The sequence below is a fragment of the Misgurnus anguillicaudatus genome, chromosome 16 (assembly GCF_027580225.2).
Source record: "Misgurnus anguillicaudatus chromosome 16, ASM2758022v2, whole genome shotgun sequence".
Lineage (NCBI taxonomy): Eukaryota > Metazoa > Chordata > Actinopteri > Cypriniformes > Cobitidae > Misgurnus > Misgurnus anguillicaudatus.
In genome coordinates, this window is record NC_073352.2 from 29,465,022 (window position 1) to 29,488,722 (window position 23,701).

Genomic DNA, 23,701 nt, shown 5'->3' on the forward strand with positions numbered 1-23,701 from the left:
ATTCCATAAAAAATATTTTGATTTCATGGGGACTTTAAACTTTGTCTATGCTGGATATAACAGACATCAGCTGGAGAGGAATCTTTCAAAACAGTACAGTAAAAATAAAATCAATTGAAAATAAAATCATTTACATTTCATTACTATAATTTTAACTAATTATCTCCTGGTAATTTTTTTTAATTTTTGTTAAATACTACTCGTACGCAGAATTAGAAACGTGAAAAGTGAATTAGCCTCAGAAAAACAGAAGATATATTCATGTGATATTTATAAAGCTAAATATTTTAAGGGGGAAAAGGAAGACCATTCGGTTTTAATGCGTTGTGATGTGTCAAACATATTCAGTCTAGGCAATGCTAGTATTTTGATTTGAAGCGTGAAACATTCAGTTTGTGATTTTACCGCTCTGAAGACAGATATTAAAGACAAGCTCTCGTGTATTATGATAATATAAATACTGTATCATCAAGTCACAGATGCACAGATTCATCATCGGTCGGGTTTCAACAAAACCTGACATGGTACACAAATCTTTTCTCAACCGCGGAAAATTTCCACTCAATTTCTTGGGGTAGGGAAAATAACTTCAAAGGATCTAAATTCCCATGGTGTTTGAATGAACAATGCTTTGAAATGAAACACTATGGCACAGTTCTGACCCAATGTTGAATGACGATTACAGGAGGAACGGTGTGGCACACCCGATTTCACTCTCACACCCTCCAAAAACTGTGACGATAATGTGAACGATCGTGTACGGCAGACATGCTTTCTTTAGCATCTGACATGATTGAGATCAAAGCTCAAGGGTGAAATGAGTCTCATTAAGCGCTTTGACATCTCGCTCGACTCTCGGCGGGTCGATGCTCGCATTATTTATTTATTTATTTATTTATTTTCGTTGGCTTGTATTTTTCTCAGCTTGGCTGCTGCTGCATACATCCCACCCACATCCCCAGGTGTCCATCAAGGCGTCTTTGTTCTGTCATTGGTGGGGAACCTCAGGGGCGGGTTTCTTTTTCAGAGTGTCTATAATTGATTGGACACCTCGCTTCACGCTGGACGTCACGCGGCGTGTTATGGAGTCGACGGGGGGCGGAGACGAAGAGCTTCTCTTTCCCAGACACTTCTGATATCTTAACTGGAACCAGAGCGAGAGAGAGAGAAAAAGAGAGAGAGAGCTAAAGTATAGTGTAACTTAAGATTTATTGTCATGAAGAACTGGCTGCTACAATTTTACTACAGTATAATACATGAACATGCACTACATCCAATAATAAACCAGGCAGCTCTTCAAGTGATTTAGTTACCTAGCAATGCATATGTAAATTATGGGTGTGGTATTCTAATTATGTCATAACATGATAATGAAATACAGTGCCGCAGGGATGACGTATTTTGTAGGCCAACCAATTTTCAAATAGACTTTTGGATTATCAAACAAAAAATAAGCTCTGTGTTTAACAACAGTTTCTGACACTTATACTGCGTACACACCAAACATGCTCTAGATTACTCGCATGATTTAACTTTGTGTCGTGCAAATTTTTAATATTTAAAACTTGCGCAAAAGCGCAAAAAAATTGTGAGTGTGTTTGAGACAAAAAGTGTGTGTTTTAGCGTCAATCACGGTGGCTAATTTACTTGCTGTCATGCGAATTTTTCACTTGAGTTGAACATTTAAAACTTACACAGACGAAAAAAAGTTGTGTGTGAAGCAAAAAGTGTGTTTATGCATCAATCGCAGCGGCTAATTCGCTTGCAGTCATGCAAATTTTTCACTTGAGTTGAATATTAAGTACTTGCGCAAAGACGCAAAAAATTGTGATTGTGTTTGAGACAAAAAGTATGTTTTTGCGTCAATCACGTTGGTTAATTCGCTTGCTGTCATGCAAATTTCTCGCTTGAGTTGAACATTTAAAACTTGCGCAAAGACGCAAAAAATTTGTGATTGTGTTTGAGGCAAAAAGTGCGTGTTTTTGCATTAATTGCACCGGCTAATTCGCTTGCTGTCATGCAAATTTTTCAATTGAGTTGAATATTTAAAACTTGCGCAAAAACGCAAAAAAATGTGATTGTGTTTGAGACAAAAAGTGTGTTTTTGCATCAATCACGGTGGTTAATTTGCTTGCTGTCATGCGGAATGTTTCACTTGAGTTGAATATTTAAAACTTCCGCAAAGATGCAAAAAAGTTTGTGATTGTGTTTGAGGCAAAAAGTGCGCGTTTTTGCATTAATTGCACCTGCTAATTCACTTGCTGTCATGCAAATGTTTCACTTGAGTTGAATATTAAGTACTTGCGCAAAGACGCAAAAAAGTTGTGATTGTGCTTTAGGCAAGTGTGTTTTTTGCGTCAATCACGGTGGTTAATTTGCTTGCTGTCATGCAGAATTTTTCACTTGAGTTGAATATTAAGTACTTGCGCAAAGACGCAAAAAAGTTGTGTGTGAGGCAAAAAGTGTTTTTGCATCAATCTCGCCGGCTAATTTGCTTGCTGTCATGCAATTTTTTTACTTTAGTTGAATATTTAAAACTTAAACAGACGCAAAAAAGTTGTGTGTGAGGCAAAAAGTGTGTTTATGCATCAATCGCAGCGGCTAATTCGCTTGCTGTCATCCGAATTTTTCACTTGAGTTGAATATTTAAAACTTGCGCAAAGACGCAAACAAGTTGTGTTTGAGGCTAAAAGTGTGTTTTTGCATCAATCGCGCCGGCTAATTTGCTTGCTGTCATGCGAATTTTTCGCTTGAGTTAAATATTTTAAACTTACACAGACGCAAACAAGTTGTGTTTGAGGCAAAAAGTGTGTTTATGCATCAATCGCACCGGCTAATTCGCTTACTGTCATCCGAATTTTACACTTGAGTTGAATATTTAAAACTTGCGCAAAGACGCAAAAAAGTTGTGTGTGTGAGGCAAAAAGTGTGTTTTTGCATCAATCTCGCCGGCTAATTTGCTTGCTGTCATGGTAATTTTTTACTTGAGTTGAATATTTAAAACTTACACAGATGCAAAAAAGTCTTAAAGGGGACATATTATGAAAATCAAATTTTTTCCATGTGTAAATGCTTTAATTGGATCCCCAGTGCTTATATTAACCTAGAAAATTCTAAAAAGAACAAAAAAAAATAGGTCATTGAAATTTGGCTCCCCTTATGATGTCAGAATGGTATGATGACTCAGACTTTGGGATGATGGAACAGGAAGTGCTAAAAATGCTAATTTGCTTGCGAGTTTTGGGTAAAAAAATACATCATCCTTATTGCACTCAATGACAATGGCGAATGCGGTATGTCTAAAATGTATTCATACTGCACCCACACATACTATATACGTACTGTTTTAACAATAAAGCAGTAGATACCTTATCTAATTTAGTATGTATTACAACGGTACACCATTTTTAAAAATGGCGATCCTGTCAGTCACCACAGAAAAAGTTTGTATGTGTTTGTGAGACTCACCACGCAAGCCGACTGCACAGCCTCTGACACACTTCCAGCGTTGGGTTCACACCAGAACACGTGACACAGGAAGTGCTGGTTTCCAGTATCCATGATAAACCCAAATGTGTGGACATCACGGCCAACACCCATGAAGGAGAGAAAGCGCACACGGCACTCCACTAAAACCTCTTCTTCCTCCTCCTGTTTGATCAAATCACACAAATCAAACATCAGCCTTTGCAGTTGACAGATCTGAGAATATCTCAGGAGGACACTTGAAGATCTCCTTCACCTTCTCTTTGAAGACAGTAACGGTGGCATCGGCGACGTTTAGCAGGACGGGAGTCCAGTCCTCTTTTCCTGCACTGGACATCAGACCCTCGATCGCCCCGTTGATCATGTCCATGCCTGATGAAAAATATATTATACAGACATAGATGACCATTTCAACTATGGACATAAATACAGAGAGTATGTATATGTTTATTGCGTGTGTATTTCACCTATAGGTCTCAGGACTGAGGTCGTCCCCAGGTACAACACATGAAAGCTCTGCTGTAGGTCTGTCTTTGGTGTTGGAAACTCTACTGAGAAACACACAAGTGAGAAAGACAAGATTAATGGATATTACCAAAGCAAATTTCAATTTAATAAAAAAGTGTGATTCACATAAGCTTTGACCTTATGATTCCTATCAAAAGGGGACAAAATACATTTTTAAAGAGCACCTATTGTCCGATTCACGATTTTACATTTCCTTTGGTGTGTAAGTGTGTGTTAGTACATGTTAACGATGTGCAAAAGGTACAAACCCAAAGTAAACGATGACGCGAGTTATCGATTCCACCGTAAATCTCTTTTTTTGGACTACAACAAACACACGGATTGTAGGCAACAGTTTACTTCCTGGGATTGGTGATGTAGACAAGACCGACATTATCATAATTCATCCCGCTTCAGACTCACAGCCTGTTAGTTAACTCCTGTTAGCATTGCATTGTGACCGAATCTTTCAAACATGGTAAGGAGCGGCACATTTCTGCCTGATGTCAGAGGTATTCAGGCCAATCACAATGTACAGATTAGCTGGCCAATTAGGCACACAGATCTTTTCAAATCGATGAGTTTTGTACAAAATCAATGCGAATCGGTAAAACTACCGGATTTTTCGGTCTATAAGCCGCGTTTTTTTCATAACTTGGCTGGTGCTGCGTCTTACAGTCATGTGCGCCTTGTAAGTCAGTATGAATTTATTTTGACATTTATGAGCCAAGAGACAACATTACTATCTACAGCCGAGAGAGTCCGCCATATGCTGCTTCTGTATTTATGTAATTCAATGGATTCAGTGATGTGGAATGACGAGTATGCGAACTTCATGCTAGTTGGCTTTTTCTGTAAATTTAGCCTATTCAACCTTCCAGGTAAGTTCTGTATGCTATGCTTTATCGTTTAAATAACTTACAATATTACTTTAACGTACAAACATCTATTCAGCCTGCTGTTCTGTCTGCTATTGTTTAGTTGAATAAATTGCCTTTCCAGATTAAATGTCTGTTCTTTAGCTTGGATTTTGTGAAATAATTTTCTAAATAAATGCGACGTAATAGTCCACTGTGACTTATATATGTTATTTTGTCTTAATGAAGCATTTTTTAATGATGCGGCTTATAGTCCAGAAAATACGGTAATAGATTTATCACACACAAAGTCAAAAACAATACTATAGGAAAAATAAGTGTTTTCTTTCTTTTATGGATTAATTGACAATGAGACCGACAGCTTTAAGTTCTACTAATGCAAGGATCTAATGTAATGTTACACATTAGATATTTTTCCCCAACAGTTAACCAAACATTCACTTAAGACATAACAGATTATATCTGTCTTAATTCTTAAAAGATATTTTTAAAACTGTAAATCTGTGTATGTGTGTTTATATCGGGGTCGCACACTTGCGTGTCTGCGTGCAAGGTTCGAATCTGTCAGTCAGCGTGAGAAAGATCGTGTGTTTTTAATAATTTTTTGAATATCAATCAGGTCCCAAACTTTCTCTCTCTTAATAACTATTTTAACATTAAGCAAGTTCTGCACTTTATTTTATAATTCCTGCATGTTTTGAAACCGAAACCAAAATGTCATGCGCATGTGGATGGACACGCATCTTTGGATTAGATTAAGCATTTAGGACGGTACACATCTCAGAAAACGTACAACTAAGATCATTTTGGATGTTTAATGACTATTTAGAGCATTGAGATCACTAGACGAGGACTTAATGTACTTATTTTTTGAAAACCTCAATTTTGACCAAAATCGACATTTATACTTTCCTTTGCTTCTAGCTCAAAATTAGACTGTGCGCATTCCTACACATTTTGCCAGCCTCGGGTCACATATCTGCATGATTTTTACTTAATATCTTAATGATTTTTGGCATAAAAGAAAATCTATCATTTTGACCCATGTATTGTTGGCTAGTGCTAAAAATATACCCATGCGACTTATGACTGGTTTTGTGGTCCAGAGTCACATGTTTTTCATATATCATATTTCAGAAACAAAATATTTAATGTTTTTTTTTTCATTGGAGCAGTGTTTGAATCCTAATGTTTCCTTCTTTCTTTTTCAAGTCATCCAAACATCTCAACCATCAAACAGTTCAAATGAAACTGTTCAGCAGTAAAACTTGCAACATCTGCTAAGCTTGTTTCAGTTGTGATAAAAAAACTCATACCTCTCAAAGGAACCTCAGAACTCATCTGAGATTTAGATCCAGCTGCAGAATCCAAACTCCTCCTCTCAGCCATAATCTGAAATCAACAAACACACAAACTGAGGGATGAACACACATATGCTCTCATGCACACGACAACTGGTCCCCACAACGTGATAATTACCAGGTACACACACACACACCACACACACACACACACACACACACACACACACACACACACACACACACACACACACACACACACACACACACACACTTCATCTCTCTCTCTCTCTCTCTCTCTCTCTCTCTCTCTCAGAGCATTACTAATACACACAACATACTGTGTCTAACTATAAGATAATGCCAAAACAACTTCACATAAGTAGCTTAACCATACACCTGCTGAAAATGGCTGCTAAAGGTCTGAGACTGAGAAACCTATTTTCATTGCAAAGTGAATGTGAATGTCTCACCTTTGAACAGATCTGTGTCAGACTGCTGGCGATGGATTGTGCAGGACCATCACATTGAAAAACGTGACATTTTAATACAAGTGTGTTCTTGTCTCGGGCCACATATGCAAAGTCCCTGAAACACAAAGAGACAGAAGTTTGAGATTGGAGAGCTACAGTGAAGGATTTGGTGAATAATGAATCATTGAATCATGAATCAGTGAACAATGAATCAGTTCCTCAAAGACTTAGAAGGCTCAGAGGTCCTACTATTCTGTATGCTCAAACACATACGTACGTTTTTCTATGATTCGCCCCTGTGACGTTGGGGTTAGGGGTGGAGTTTCATTTGTTTTTTCCTAATAATCAAAAAACTATAAATCAGTTTTTGTATGATTCACAGTCAACTTGTAAAATATGTATAAAATAAATTCCTGTGAGATCAGACTGGGCCTTTGCCATAAGTGTAAATAGTAATTAGATGCTATCTATAATTTATTTGCACTACAGATACTACAGTATTTGCACTGTAAGTATTTTTGTACTTTTTTGTAATATTCTCATTTTCCAGCTCCCTTAGATTTAAACATTAGATATGTACCGTTTTGGAATCCATTCAGCCGATCTCCGGGTCTGGCAGTACCACTTTTAGCATAGCTTAACATAATCCATTGAATCTGGTTAGACCATTAGCATCGCGCTCATATTTTCCAAAAATTAGAGTGTCCATTAAACAGGATGCAATAATAATGCAATTAATTACTTTTTATTGAAATTATTATTTTTGAAAATGCTACAATACTGGGAGAATAAGAACTCTTCCTACACCGACCCCTAAACCTACCCAATAAATACTTTCATTCTTAACAAACATTTGTGAGTCATTTGTTTCCACTTTTCGAAAGTTTTCTTCATTTTTATTGACAATAAATGCATTTTCGAAGTGATATGTGATAGGAAAAGGGAGAAGAGCGAACTTGGCTAAAGGCAGATTTGAACCAGGGACATCGCGTCAATACCAAGGGACAACATTCCGATCTCTCTGATGAAGCCAATACATATGTGACTTAAACTGCAATTCATCGACTGGCCGCTAGAGACTGGCTCCAAAAGGGAGTCAATTCCCATAGACCTCCATGTTAAAATGCCCAAATTTACAGCAGAAAATTATACGTTTACAGCCTGGTACAAATTTAGTTTTTTGGTCTATATAGCTAAGTTTGCCGTTCATGACCACTGTGATGGGGTGAATTTTTTTGTAACTCATCTGTTTAAATTATATTAAGCCTTTAAGTTCTGCATAATTAAGGGCGTGGCCACTTGAGTGACAGGTAAACTGCCACTGCTGTCATTACTGTCGCGCTAAGTGGGTGTGGTTACAGCAACCAGGCACCTTAGCTCCACCCACGTCCCACCTCTTTACCCATTTTCGATTATTCGCGAGTGATTCGCTGTGACGCGCGGCCAAAATGGCAACGGCAGACCCGCCAACTATTGGCTTCAAAAAAAGACTTCACAAACCTACGGGTGATGTCACGGACACTACGTCCATATTTTTTTTTTACAGTCTATGGTCAAAAGCCAGTTCTACAAAAGACCAGAGCTCTTATATTTAAAACAATGACACAGTTCTGTCTGAGTTTTGTATTATATGTGCTTTACTCAAACAAAACAGAGACACAAGCTCACAATCCAAGGACAGTGAGTTTGTTTGCCTCTGTGAATTACTCTGACGTATTTTATTGAACAGAATCAAATTAATAATTAGTTTGCTTTTTGTGCTGATTATGTTTACACAGAGATAAACAACAGTCAGACAGTCACTGCGGTTTTGCATGAAAATGAAAAATATTCCAGCAATCTCTTAGTCCTATGATAACAATTTTGCATATTGTTAACATGAACTAATACACAGTGCCACAGAAAGCTTGGCTCAGCCCTCTTGCTATGTGGCATTATCCATTAAGTGCTCCCCAAATTAGAGGCATAAAAATGACATTCAACATCTACAGTCACAAGCAATATGCGTGACATCAACAACATTAAAAAAAAAACTGTACACTGACATCACACTCGAAAATGTCACTTTATTGGAAATAAAAATATCAAAGCATTAAAACAAAACTACACAAAATGAGGTATTCAGTAATAAAACAACATGTAATGTGTAGAAGTAAATGTGCTGATCTACATCTGTTATTACTCTGTGCAAACTTATGTGCTTATTAAAATAATATGTTAGATTGTTCTGTGATATCTACATAGAAGGTATGTTGCTTTATTAAGTGCGAAAATGATCCAGAGATGGTTTTACATCTCCATTTACACCCCTAGGATTTGCCTTTAGAATAAAATGGTCTGCTATTACCTTATTTGAAAGGGTCATGAATAATAATGTTTAGCTGTGCTCTGATTGGCTGTTTTACAGAGCAGCTCCTTTAGTAGCTCTGTGTGTGTGTAAACAGACCTTATGTTCTAGCCTGTATCAGATGAAGATACAGATTTGGAGGAATAATCGATTGTTTGGACGTTTCGGAGTGATACGTTTGTGTTTTCTTCAGTATGGATCTGCAAAACTGTAACATCAATAGTAGAACTTCAGCCTAAAGCTAGCATATAGCATTAACTAGCGTATAGCGCTAACTCAGCAGCAATCGCAACCTTGTTTTTAGCATTGAAACAACATTGTAATTAATTTAATGTGTAATCTAATGTCCATCTCGACTGTAACGTCACAGTTGGTGTTATGTTGAGATTTGTCTTTTTTCCAGCGGTCTTTTGAATGCACAAAGTTAACATAAGAAGGAGGAAACAATTGCGTTTGAGGCTCACGATATGTCATTACCATGTACAGAACTCTTATTATTCATCTATGCCTAAGTAAATATAGTTTTTTTATTCTACAGCACCTATTAAGTGTTGACATGTTTGTGTGTATAAGTTAATAAAGTTAGACGCGACTTTAATCTGACACAGAGTTCTAGTCACAAAAAAACATTTAAATTGCTATATAAGAGCGCATGTCCATACACCTTTGGGCATGAAGTTATTTCAGATGGGAAATTACAAAGAAACAAGAATACAGCAAACTAATGAGACACCTAGAAATGAAAGACTAGAATCCTGCTGGAACAATAAGTGTGTGTGTGTTAGAAATCTAAAGGTTAATGAGTTGCGTATTAGGAGACCAGCAGCATCTCTGAGAACATCTGTAGGTTTACCAGTGTAAAAGTCACATGACAAATGTTTTGTGATGTTTATGATCATTTCATTCTCAGGACAATGTCTTATTTGTGACTATTAATAAAGTATAGATGCTGATCTCAGTCACATTATTTAAGTACATGGGCACAGCTTGGGTTTCAGGGCCCAGGGCTCCACAAACTGGAAAGTATGGGGTTCTGCTGGGCACCCTGGATGAGCAGGGCACTTAAAATAATCTTAATTCTCCCCCCATTACTGAACCCACTGAACACACACACACAGTTCAGCAGGAAGTCTTTTAAATGAAAAGATACTAATATCAACATTTTTTGAGCATAAATAAATGACAAAAACAGATTATATTTCAGTGTGGATTTAAATCTGATAACTATGGCTGCACATATCTCCACATCAAAAATGGTTTAAAAACTAAATCTTTTTTTGCTGTTATTTTCCTGCACATGAAAAGAGTTTATTTGACAGGTTAAACCACAGATGTGTTGGTGCGTTGAGATCTCTCAGAGCCCTGCTGTTGAACCCATTCTGTCTGTCTAAACCCACTGAACACACACATGCACGCACACACATTTATTATGTGAGGATGGTCTCAAATAAATAGCATTGATGAATGATACTAATTCATTATAATTACATTTAAACGTTTTGTACAAAATGTTTACATGTGAAATAAAGACGTTAGTGTAGGAGTGGCAGTCAGAGAAGCATCTTGTCTCGCTGTGAAATGAAACAACCTTTCTCCACGACCACGTTGCCTCTCAAGACAACGCAAGATTCAAAATAAGCTATTAGAGTAAAATAAAAATAAAAAGTTCAGTAAGAACTAAGAATAATATCTAAATAGCAAGAGCAAGATAAGAACATTATACTACTACGCAAGATAAGAACATTATGAACATAGAACTCACTATATACTAACATTATTATCTGCTCTAACACACACAACTATCAGACTGTACTGTGGTCATATTTGCACAACAGCAAAAATCACCAAATAACAATAACCTTATATCAACACACACTCCTGCACTGTCAGTGTGTAGTGAATGCAGTGATGGTGAAGTGCAGCAGAGCGAGTGATGATACGGTGGTGTGAGTCGGTGTGTGTGTGCGTGTGTGTGTGTGTGTGTGTGTGTGTGTGAGTGTGAGAGAGTGTGTGGTGGTACTCACACTGATGTCACTCACTGGTATCCAGCATCATTTAAAATCCTTACTCCCATTGCCACGACGACCAGCACCCAACATACAGCACTGATATCACTACAGACTTACACCTCTGTGATCTCTCTCTCTCTCTCTCCACCTCCCTCTGTCCTCTGCTCCTTCTCTCCGTTCTGTCCCTCCCTCAGCAAACACCCGCTTTACTCTGTGAGTCAAATCTGCTCTCTCTCTTTCTCTCTCTCTCTCTCTCTCTCTCTCTTTCTTTCTCTCTCTCTCTCTCTCTCCCTCTCTCTCTCTCAGATGGGGTAAATTCTTCTGAAAAAACAGAGTGCTCCATATATAGATCTGTGACTTCATCACTAAACCCACGTGTGTACACACATGCACACATACACAAACTGCTGAGTGCTCCAAATATAGTGCAATGACTTCATCCACTGACCTGCCCCATTCATTATAGAACAGAAACACAATGTGTGTGTGTGTGTGTGTGTGTGTGTGTGTGTGTGCGTGTGAATAAATGAATGAATAAATTAACGAATGAATGAAAAGCAAAGAGAATTTGTTCTTAACCAGGTTCAGGTTTATTGCAGTGATTCTATGCTATAAAATGCTGGGTTTCAACACAGAATTGGTTCAAAAAGAGATGAACCCAGCCTATTGGGTTAAATTAACCCAGAAAATGTTCAAAAAATAACCCAGCGTTTTATTTTTTGTGTAGATTGTGAGAGCCGAGTTTGTAAGTGATGACATTGATGCACACCCGTGTCTGTAGTGCCATCTGCTGGTACTGCAGGTTAAACACACCAGAGTTCTCAACGGGCCTGAAAAATACAACCCGACCCGGCCCGTGGCTTTTAAAGCCCGGACCTGATGTAACCCGACACATAAACATGAATTATCTGTCCGAACCCGACCTGCGACCCGACGACGCCCTCGAAACCTTTTTTCTTCTTATACACGCGTCTAAATGGTTTATGATAAAAGAGATGCTCGCGTTTGCCAGATCCTCGCATAATCTCATGCGTAATCAGAGTTTACTGTTAAGGGAGTGTCTTGTGTGTATTTTGTCTCTTTTATCACATACGGTTTTGACGAGTGTGCAGCAGGCACTTATTTTGACAAAACATGTGATGCACATGGTTCACGTGACACAACAAACACATTTTGAAAACGCAAGCAACACACATGACACTCCAGCAAATATTTTGAATTAGCGCCCCTCGGATGTGCAGTCACGAGCCGCCACATACATATATATGATCGGGCCGGTGCTTCACCCTCAGTCACTAAAATATATTTTCATAAATGTATATTACTTAATATCTTGGAAGCAGACATTTACTTGGGTAAAACACGACAAAAGAAACAATGCAATATTTAGCAAAATTTTCTGTCAGGTAAAGCAGAAAAGTTGGGAGCCTTTTTTGGTTGGAACATGTCTGTTGTTTATGTATACAATTATATTTGACTTTTGAATTATTATTGAATTATTTTAAATATGTGACACTGACATTTTTTTATTGGGGCCAGTAAAAATTCTGTCAGGGCAAGTGAAAGTTTTTTCCCACTAGGAGTTTTTTTTTCAACTTTAATTAAATATGAGCCCAAATCACAAAAAGTAAACAAATACATTTTCCACAGAATAATCTCCAGATTCATATCCTCACCACATTGAGCAATGCCTGCCAGCAACACCCTTACTTTAAAGACTTATCATTATGGTTTAACATTGAAGATAAATAATTAAACAATTCGATCAATGAACACGTCTTATGTAACACAACACGTTTGATTCCTCCACTACTTAAAAATGTTATGTAGTATTTCCTCACTAAAAGCATTGCTCACAGGCACCAAACTACATAATAACACTCAGTTCTGTTCATTCTAGCTGCAAAAACACGCACGTATGTCCATTAGCTGTGGCAAAAAAGAACGCACACAGCATCATGCTCTTAAAAACCGTCAACAGAAGCCCTGCAGAGGAAGCTGTTATCTCTAAAAGAGATGTTAGCAAACATAACCGCATTACAGTGATTTCAATGAAATTATCTCTAACCTGCTGAGGCCCCGCCCCACTCCCCACACATGCATGCAGCTGATTGGCAGAGAGTGAAGGAGGGTGTGATCAATAGGGTCCATCAGAGTAAGAGTGACGTCCTGCAGAACCAACAGCATCGCTTCACCCTGAGATTGAGAATAAGAGACGAGTGAGTTTTATTAATGAGATCAGACGCGATCGATAGCCTCGCAGGCGTCTCCGCCTCACCTCAGCTTTATCTCCGGTCTGCTCGTGTTCCCGCTGCAGGTGCTGGATACAGTCATTGATCACAGCGCTGCTCTTTCTGGACATCACCTCAACATCTCGAACCTCCAACCAGCCCAGATAATGTACCCAGAACACCTGTCTCACACACACAATACACACAATAATAAAATTAAACATGTTTGTCTTGATATTATTTCATCAAAATGCTTTAAATTCAACGATTTACTCAATCTCCTGCAGTCTCACACACACACACACACACACACACGCACACACACGCAAGCACAAGCAGTACAATTTCCTATTCTGTCTTAGCAGACTCAGTTAATGTAGTTCCTCCAGTGGCCACACGGTGTCAGTGTCAACAAATTATTACTTCACACATTATTATACATGTCTGTAATGTAAACCTGAGGCTGCAGTATAAAGTATTTTTGTTAACAGCTGTACCTGTGTGTCCATGTCATTGATGGGTATGACCGTGTCTGCTGGGCCGGTGGAAACTTGGGCTCTAGAAAGAAAAATCAAAAGCCACTAATGTTTTCTGAATCCGATTCCTAATAGTTACATGGCCGATTACACTTCAATTGTGGAATAATTTTTCTGATTGTTGATGGCAAAAATCCTTGATCTTGCGGCATGTTTTCTTAAAAAATTCGATGGAATATGCGGGATATTTATGCAATTATTTATGCAAAAACATGGCTGCACTTGTGTGAAGTAAATGCAAAATTTTTTGACTTTCTGCTAAGATATATGTGATTTTTGCTACAAAAATGCGGGGATTATGAAATCATGCAATCCCCGCATATTTTGAGCACAGATATCTGCAAGGTATGCTGCCAAAGGGTGGCGTATATGAAAAAAATTATAAAAGAGACGCTCACGTTCACAAAATACATGCAAGACACACCCTTAAGGGCTCGTTATAGTCGTGCGCAGGTCCTACGGACGGCGTAGGTTCCGCGTCGGTTTTCATTTATACTTTTGCGTCGTCGTCCGCGTCGACGTGCAAACACACGCGCAGACCGCTGGTAGGCAGTAACCACGCGTGTAACCACAGTAGCAGCGCGAACGTCAAAGAAGAAGAAGCTTTGCAAGTTAAGCCACAAACGAAGAAGAAATGGCAACTTGTTGTGTATAATTTGAGAAGACCACCAATGATGGATGTTAATAAACAGCGACTTTTGTTGCAGTTTAAATTAAATCACTCCTCAACTTGGCCATTCTTTGTTTTCACCGTCGCAAACGGAAATACCTATGACAGAGGTTTTTTTACCTGACGGGAGGGGTTCTGGTGGACCAATCACAGCGCTTGCGGTCCGCGTAGACCTGACTCGCTGTTAAAAATTTTGCGAGGTGCGCGTCAGGCTACGCAGAGCTACGCACAGGCTACGGAGTAGAACCTACGCGCGACTATAAATCGCCCTTTACAGTGTTTGGGAAAGTTACTTTTAAAAGTAATGCATTACAATATTAAGTTACTCCCTAAAAAAGTAACTTATTGCGTTACTTAGTTACTTTCCATGAAAAGTAATAGTTTCGTTACTTTTGCATTACTTTTTACTGAGGCTTGATCTCTTTCAGGCCCTGCAGGTGTTTTTTATGACTGAGAAGTTGCGTATTTTCATCACAAAAATGTCAAGCTCTGGCCTCCCATCTCCGTTTCAGTATTTTTATAAAACAAGTTATTTTAACTGAAAAGTAACTCGCATTAATGTGTACATTTATAAAGTAATGCGTGATTGCGTAATGCACGTTACTTGTAATGCGTTACCCCCAACACTGCTCCCTTAACAGTAAACTCTGATTCAGTATCTGGCAAACGCGAGCTTCTCTTTTATAATAAACCCTTTAGACACGTCTGCAGTAGGCACTTATCTTGACAAAACACGTGATGCACACATGATCTCTCAACGCGCAGAACACATATTTTAAAATTACAAATCACGCACAAGACGGGCTACATACATGTTGTGACGAACTTCGCATCGAGCGCCCTCGGAAAAAGAAGTCACCGGCCAACACTGGTGTCTTGTCAAAATAAGTCTAAAGGGTTTATGATAAAAGAGACGCTCGCGTTTGCCAGATACTCGCATAATCTCATGCATAATCAGAGTTTACTGCTAAGGGAGTGTCTTGCGTGTATTTTGTGAACGTGAACGTCTCTTTTATCATAAACGGTTTTGACACGTGTGCAGCAGGCACTTATTTTGACAAATCAAGTGATGGACACGGTTCACATGACGCAACAAACACATATTCTGAAAACATGAGCAACACAGATGACACTCCAAACACATATTTTGAATTTGCACCACTGGGTTGTACTACAAATAGTCGTAATCTTCCGGGGACCTGCAGTTAACTCAATCACCGCCATTGACGAGTTCATATTTAACTAATAAATATGCCTTTCTGGACGAATTTCAAAGTGAAAGTGTAATACCGCTTTTATCCACCAGATGGCGCCAAACCGAATTTATCAAAAACGGAAGTTAAAAAGATGTAATGATTTATTTTAACTGCCTTTATGTTTGATAGTCATTCTGAGTCTGATCTCTAACATAAATTCCTTTACAAAAACGCAATTTTTTAAGCTTTTTGCTCAAACTGTTGTATTTTAGAAGAGAAATCTCCATATTTCAGTGGTTAAATTAAGTAGAAAAAGTAAATATATAATGAAACGTTTTTTACCCATTTTGTTTGTTTGTTTGTTTATTGTTTGTTTGAAAGCAGAGGGTGTGTTCTTTAATTTGATATAATTTGTATGTTTATATATTTATAGAAAATAATTTTTCCTGCAAGGAATTTGGTGAAAATTTTGTTAAAATAAAAAAAATGCAGGTGGGCAACTTTTCTCAAAAAGGCTGGCGGTGAATGAGTTAATGAAGGTGAGGTGGTTTACCTGTGGTTAATGAAGCTGTATGGTCCACCATGTGCTCCCAAACACTCCCTGTTTTGTTGTCTCTCTCGCTCGATCTCTCTCGTCCCTTCTCTCTCTTTCTCTCTTTGATCCTCTCTCTCTCTGGGCTCAGATGTCTCTGTTAGGTTCTAAAAAGAAATGATTTTAATAAAAAATAATCAGCAAACACTTCTATATTTCAGACCACTTTACAAAACGCTTTTAATTGCTCTTCTTTGTGAAAATTTATTGTGTGAATCAAATATTATTCCTACAAAACCAATCAAACAGGATGTATTTACTTCACCTGTGTGTTGTGTTATTTGTGTGTGTTTACCAGATAGTTGTTGTTAAGGAACGAGGCAGCTCGTCCCATCGTTTCATAACACAGTGAGGAAGAAGAGAGTGAGGAAGCTGCTGGTGAGGGAACAGGCTCTACAGAACTGTCTGACACTATACTGCTGGGCCTCTATCCACACACAAACATAAACACACATACGTTTAATGCGAATGCAAACAAAGAAAAAAGCTCTTTACTAGTTACACAGGAAAGTGTGCTTGTTGTTTTTAATAAGGGTCAGTAACAGGTGAATATCTACCTCACTTTGAGCTTTAGAGGGGGGCAAAGATAGGCAGACCTCCTTCACCTCCCGATCCATTTGTAAAACAGGCTCAATCTTAAGTTCAGCATGGGTGTCACAGGCTGTGGAAGTGTTTCTTTGTGCAGAGTCTTGCCAAAAATACTCCTGCGGCGCATCCTCCACATGTAGACGTTCTTCCCAAAGGCCTACAACACACATACAGCACACTTGTCACTACAGAAATGGGCCACTTTCTGAGTTCATCAACAACCGCAGCATCCTTCTAATAAATGTACTAAGATGTGTGTAGACAGACCTGAGGTCTCCTGAGGGGTTTCAACAGATGGAGTCTCCTGCGAGAGTGTTGTCCAGCTAGAATCTTCCTCTTCCTCCTCTTCCTCCACCTGTTTTTCAGGTTGTGCACGTCGTCCAGCTGAGGCATCAGCCTCTTCACCTCTCAGCCCCAGATGAAACATGTACGGCGGATTCATTTGGACTTGCAGTCTGACTCTGTCCGGAGAACCTCCTTTATCTGCCGGCCCGTGGCTCGCCCGCTCATTGTTTGGGTGAAGCGTGTGCTCGTAAACATCCACCGGTTTGAGGCTCTGCTCCTCCTCACTGGCCAGCAAGAGCAGGTGGTTCTGCGGTAGGGTGAGGTGGGCCTCCACGTGGTTCTCTTTGGCCCAGGTCTGCACCTCCATGTTAGAGAGGATGTGCTTCTCCTCCTGCGTGTTTAGGTCTTTCTCTGGGCTGCTGGATACTTCCTCCACTCGATGGTATTCTAGAAAACTCTTGGTTCTTCTTCTAAATGCAGGGTTCTTCTGGTTGTCTTTTCCTTCCAGCCAATCACAGCTGCTCCTGCACATGACATCGTTGTGGTTCTTGTTTTTGTTGAGGTCCAGCTGTTCTTCTTTGAGTTGAAGGTTGGTTCCGTTTTTAGCCAGTTTGGGATTGGATGTTGAAAATGAGAGAGAAATCGCAGATGAGCAATAGAGAGACGAAGAAGAGGCGGATTTGGTTGGGGCAGATCTGCCGTGGCTTTGGGTTGAAGGGGCGGGGTTTTGGCTCAGACCCATGGCGTTATGCATATTCGTAAGAGCGTATTTTTGACGACTCTTTGGAGGGGCCACTGAACTTTGCGTTTCCTTGCATACCGCAACCACGCCTTCCTTAATTGTGTCACAGTTTAGCTGCTGGTTGTGTGATGAGCGTAAATTGAGGGAAGTGGGAGCGGTCAACAAAGAACTGTTGTGATTGGTTGATTCTATGGAAGATGCGCTGCGTCTCAGGGGAGGTTTTTGCAGTGACATCATTGCATATGATAATCAGCTGCAGAGAAATAGAAGGGTTAAAATCGTTAATCTCTTCGGTTTAGGCCTAACTTAAAAGAAAGTTAGACCACACATGATAACACCAATGATTGAATACAGAATGTATTCATCTCAAAAGAGTTTCAGATATTATCTCAACCATGCCTCACACTTTGCTCAAATTTGCCAAAATTCTTAGTATATCTTAGTATTAACTTGGTTTCATAAGACCTTTATATATCAGTAGGATCTGCAGGGATTACTTTTGTTCTGCTTTTTGAACTCTCAAAAACACAGCACTGGATGCTTGCATTTTGTGGATCATCAAATAACGGTTTTAGCTAAAAACATCTTTACTGTTCTACTTTAAAAACACCTGAAACCAAATAATCAGTTTGCAGTCGCAGTAATGGCTAAATTGGACTGAAAACCTTTATGTAAACACCAATACAATTAAGTGTGAAATAATTACATAATTGGCAAAAGCCTTAATTACAGCTGTCCACTTGTGCTAATTTCAGTCCCTCCAGAAAAACACGATTATGCAATCGCACGATTCAATGCATAATCAGCCAAAGTCTGCATATTTATGCACCTTTTTTAAATACGCCACACTTTCGCCGCATAAACTGCCGATTTCTGCTTGCAAAATATGCGGGCTTGCATGTTTTCATAATCCCCGCATTTTTGTAGCAAAAAGTCATATATATCTTAGCAGAAAGTTGAAAAATGTTGCATTTACTTCAAATATGCGCAGCCATGTCCCCTGCTGTCATGGGAATGTTAGGAAGTGACGTAATTGCGCGAATTGAACATTAGGGATGCACCGAATATTCGGCCACCAAAAATTTTGCCGCGGAAAATGCTCTTTTGGGGCAAAGACTTTTATCACCGAAACAATACGGCCGAAATGTTGTGATTACGCAAACAGAAACCGAGACCTGCACGTGCTTGTCTGAAGCAACATGTCTGCGGTGTGGATGTATTTAACCGCAAAAAGATGCTAATATGAGCAGCTTTCTGTACGCACAGAGGCATACATGCGGTTGAATATGTCCGGTCCAGACGTGATCATCACAGTATGCCCTTCAAAGATCAGAACTTTTGATGTGTAAACTTTAGAGAGAGTTGCGATGTGTCTCATACTGTAGTCCATTAACATACATTTGGCGAATAAAGCAATGAAAAACAACGTAACGTTTTTTTATGTGGAGCAACTGTTGTGTTGTTTAGGATTTGCCCTCGGTCGCCCTCAATAGTACACACATGAGAGAGACGCGTTTCAAAAAACAAGCGAACATAAAATCTTTCTGATATTGACAGGGCACATATAAACAAAATGATCTCCACAGTATTCTTTAAAGCGTAACTAAACCCCTGGTCAGAGCCTGACTCCACCCACTGGCAATATTTGAAAAATGCAAGAAAAGTGGGCAGATCCCAACGGAGATAGAGGGAACGAACTAAGCTCGTACCAAGCATGTGGTGAGATCGTAACAAGGGCGTGGTGAGCTTGAACCTGCTTACGTCACAAGTTACTTTTTGGACCCAACATCCAATAGAAAAATTCAACTGCAGTAGCCACCGTTCAACCTGAAGAGGGCAGCACTCAGACGTTTTTACACCATATATTGTAGTATTGAAACACTTTATATCCAAATGTCAAAAAACGTACTAAAATCAATGAACAGCACTAATAAAACCCCATTCTTACAGATCTTTAACTAAAAAAAGTTGGTTAAGGGTTTAGTTACTCTTTAATAAAAACATTTGTTTATGTCTTAAGTTTATGTATAGATTACAGTCCGAGCTTATTTGCTCTTAAAGAGACTGTAACCTCAATTAACCTACTTAAGTCTGTGTCATTAATGTTAATCAAACAACCCAAGACAAAGAGAAAATCACTTCTGTAGCTCTAAAAATAATATAATTAATTTATACAATAAAGACAGTGTTATGATTAAAGGTGCAGTGTGTAAATTTTAGCGACATCTAGCGGTGAGGTGCTGGTGAATTGCGACCAATGGCTCAGTCCACTACTTACCCCTAGTTTTTTAATCACATAAAGAAGCTACGGTAGCCACCACCAGACAAACATGTCATCGGAGACAACTTAGGTAAAAAAAGTTGGTCCATTAAGGGTTTCCGTAGAAACATGGAGCACAAAATGGCGACTTCCATGTAAGGGGACCCTCTGTATATGTAGTTAAAAACGTCTCATTCTAAGGTAATAAACACATAACGGTTCATTACGAAACGTCATTATACACCACTGATAATATAGTTTTGTATATTATTTTGCATTTCTGTCAAGAGATCCTTCTAAAAATTACACACTGCACCTTTAATTTAATTTGATTTCTGTACCTAATTCTAATTTCAGACCTTATTAATGTTCAACTTTGTTCTTTGTTATAAATGTTTGAAATTTCTTTATTTGTTATTGGATTTTTCTCACCCCCTTTTTGCTGATCCGAAAAATAATCTGATCTGTGCCTCAAAAACTGTAATGTGATCCGAACCGACCGTGAGTTTTGTGATCCGTCACACCCCTAGTAAAGTTAGTACACAGTGATAGCCATAAATGCAATGGTACTAATAATTGGCATAATAATTTTTTTCGGTGTTTCGGTTTTCGGCCTTGGTTACCTCTTTTTCGGTTGAACTGTTTTTGCAAGTTCCTGCAATTTTGGCAAGTTCCTGCAATTTCATCGCATAAAATTGCATAAATATCCCGGATATTCACTCGCATAAATTTGCATAAATATCCCTGATATTCCATCGCATTTTTTAAGAAAACGTGCCGCATGATCAAGGATTTTTGCCCGCAACAATAAAAAAAAACAGTTTTTCTGGAAGGACTGTCATTTTTGTGCGTTTCGGCAGTATGTTTGGGCACAGCGGTGAATCAGAGATTTTAAAATTGATAAGTTGACATTTTGGATATTTTACCAACAACACAACTCCCATAATTATTTGTGATTTACATTATATTATTTAATTTTGGATGTTTAGAATTTACCATGCAGCTGATTTAAAGAAAGTTATAAAATATTTAAAAACTTTTAAGTCATAGTTTTTGTTTTATTACCGTAATTATTATCATACGTATCTGTTCACCTAAATATAAAAAGAAACAAGAAAGGTAATTGAAGCTTTTCTGCCTTTTTTCCATTGGGCGAGTTGGTGACCTTTTGGTCGTGAATCTTAGGGCAAAGGTGTGAAGTTTTCTTTATCATGATGAAGAAGCTGTCTCAGTAAGGCCATCATGTTTACATGTTCAATGGGGGATGATCTGAGATGCGTTTACAGCTGCACTTTCTTGCCTTTCTTTCATGTTTATATTGTAATCTTAAGGCATTGTTTCCATCTGAAAGGACTGCCCCCTTCGAATGGCTTTAAATGTAATGCATGTATACTTTAAGTCTTGGTTACTGCAGCGCCCGGGCTCTATGCTCTGATTTGAAAACCGCTTTCTGCAATAAAGACTGCTCGAGGAAATACAAGTCTTCTGGTCTTCGCCAAAAAAGGTTTCCAACACGTATCACACATTTCATGGTGCAAAAACATGCTATGGCAACACGCTTTATTAGGGGAATGGGTGCACGTGCAGTACATTATGCAGGCGGGTTTTCTTTCATACATTACATAATATGCAATAAAAAAGCATTGTGCTATTTGAAAATGTAGTTTCCTTTGCATATGGGTAGTTGCAAAATAAACCTTAAATGGGTCATATGGTGGGACGTAGCAAAAATTCATATTACGATATTTTATACCACAGGTCTGTTGAATTCTTGATTCTGACTGGCTAAGAAATGTTTCATGGGTGTTGATTATTTTTCTGTAAACTGCACACCTTACCTGTCAAATATCTTAAAAACAGGCACCAGAGCAATGTTTGTATTAACCGTGGTATAAGCGTAATAATTGAATCCGGTCTTTGAATTATTCGAAAATAATGCATTACCATCTTGGGTGTGCATTATTTTCTTATAATTCAACAGCCCGTTGTCAATTATTCCTTAAATATTATACTTTTTTTCCCTGTCAGACCATATGACACATTTACATGTCAACTACCCATATACCTGAAAACCACTTTCTGCAACCCAACTTTGGCTTTGTACATTCATCCAGAGATGAAGCATGAACCCAACCCTGTGCGCATCGCTCACAAGTCTGTAGCCGAGTTCAGCATTGGGCTATTTTATGCAGGTTGTTTTTTTTCTGCGGCTAAAAATGGACACCTGTGTGTGTGCGTGTCTCATAAACCTTATCACCTTTACATGAACTGAACAGTCAGCAAATCTTCTCGAGTTAAACTCTACAAACAGGTCCAGACATCACAAACAAGCAAACACACACACATGTGCAAAACATACCGAAGTGGAAAATGTTTAGCAGCAGATTTTGACTAAAGATTAGTGTCATTATACAACAATATCAGCACAACTGCCCGCATACACACAAACACACACGCAACTTTTTTTCTGTTGTTTAAAAGAAGCAGATGACCTATAGTGTTATCAGACTTTGCTATTGTCTTTGTTGTTAACTCAAATATATTTAAAAATTAAAGTTACTTTAGTTTTTTATTATTGCATGCATATCTACAAAAGACCGTTTAGTTCATGGTTATCACAAATGAACCATGGTTTTGCTGCACACTAACCATGGTATAACAAGATGATAATCATTGTTGCATAAAAAAATGGCTGGTTACAACTTACAACAATTACTACTATTTTAGTAAGATTTTTTTTAAAGATTACTGAAGCCTGGACATTTATATATTCAAATAAAATAAAATTTATTTGTTGTTGAACACTATATTTTAGGATAACATCGTACAAATTAAAAGCATACCGCAACAGTGCGATATAGTACAATGACTATACAGAATGTTTATTATAGGTATGAAATAAGTCAAAGTTACAGTCATGGAGAGGAAATAAAAAAAATCAACATTATTTTGCAATAACCTCCGATGCAAACAAATCATAATATATAAGACTCGTTAAACAGAAATGTTGATCGTAAAATGAATGTAGTAGATCACTGTAATATGATGAGCACGAGTAAACAACTTCCTGTCTGTCAGTAAGTGATGATGTGATCTGCACAGATCGGCCCAACACATTCGGTTCCGACAGAAATCATGACGCACGTCTCAAATTACACACTCAAAAACACACACATCACATCAAATATCCATATACAATTACATCATCTTTAGCGTGACAACGATGTGTGTCAAGTCATGCCACTGTCACGCGCATTACGCATGAAATTCCCATCCAGTCAGTTGTAGAAAGTTACTGAAGATTTGACTAATCAATCTATCTATCTATCAATCAATTTAAATAATCAATAATGCCGAATCCGTGCATGAAAAAGAGGCACTCACCTGCAACAGCATCAGCGCGTCTCTCTCTCTCTCTCTTTCTCTCAATCTTTCTCTCTCTTGGACTGAAGATGCTGATGATGCAGAGCCGCAGGTGACGCCCGCTTTTAAAGCACTGAGATCTCTCTGCACCGCTCTGCGCATGCTCACTGTGCCGCTGACGTGATTACGTCGGGCTTGAGCGTCTGGACATGTAACTGAATATTCGAGACACCCCTC

General features: G+C 38.5%; 1 protein-coding gene across 3 annotated transcripts; it reads right to left on the reverse strand.

Annotated features, from left to right (window-relative positions):
* Positions 1-443: 443 nt before the first annotated feature.
* Positions 444-23,623, reverse strand: apbb2a (amyloid beta (A4) precursor protein-binding, family B, member 2a). 3 transcript variants are annotated; one of them, XM_055177298.2, is made up of 14 exons: positions 23,486-23,623; positions 17,082-18,094; positions 16,784-16,971; positions 16,522-16,653; positions 16,188-16,333; positions 13,730-13,790; positions 13,280-13,414; positions 13,070-13,197; positions 6,646-6,760; positions 6,188-6,263; positions 3,954-4,034; positions 3,743-3,858; positions 3,469-3,651; positions 444-1,144 (listed from the first exon to the last, which is right to left on the reverse strand). In XM_055177298.2, the coding sequence occupies exons 2-14, from the start codon at positions 18,076-18,078 to the stop codon at positions 989-991; spliced, it is 2,514 nt and encodes an 837-aa protein (XP_055033273.2). In that variant the 5' UTR covers positions 18,079-18,094; positions 23,486-23,623; the 3' UTR covers positions 444-988. The 3 variants fall into 3 exon arrangements, with proteins under 3 accessions (XP_055033273.2, XP_055033272.2, XP_055033274.2); XM_055177297.2 differs by having other exon boundaries at positions 3,954-4,037; XM_055177299.2 differs by lacking the exons at positions 13,070-13,197; positions 13,280-13,414; positions 13,730-13,790; ... (3 more) ...; positions 17,082-18,094; positions 23,486-23,623 and adding an exon at positions 11,017-11,178 and having other exon boundaries at positions 3,954-4,037.
* Between the last annotated feature and the right edge of the window lie 78 nt (positions 23,624-23,701).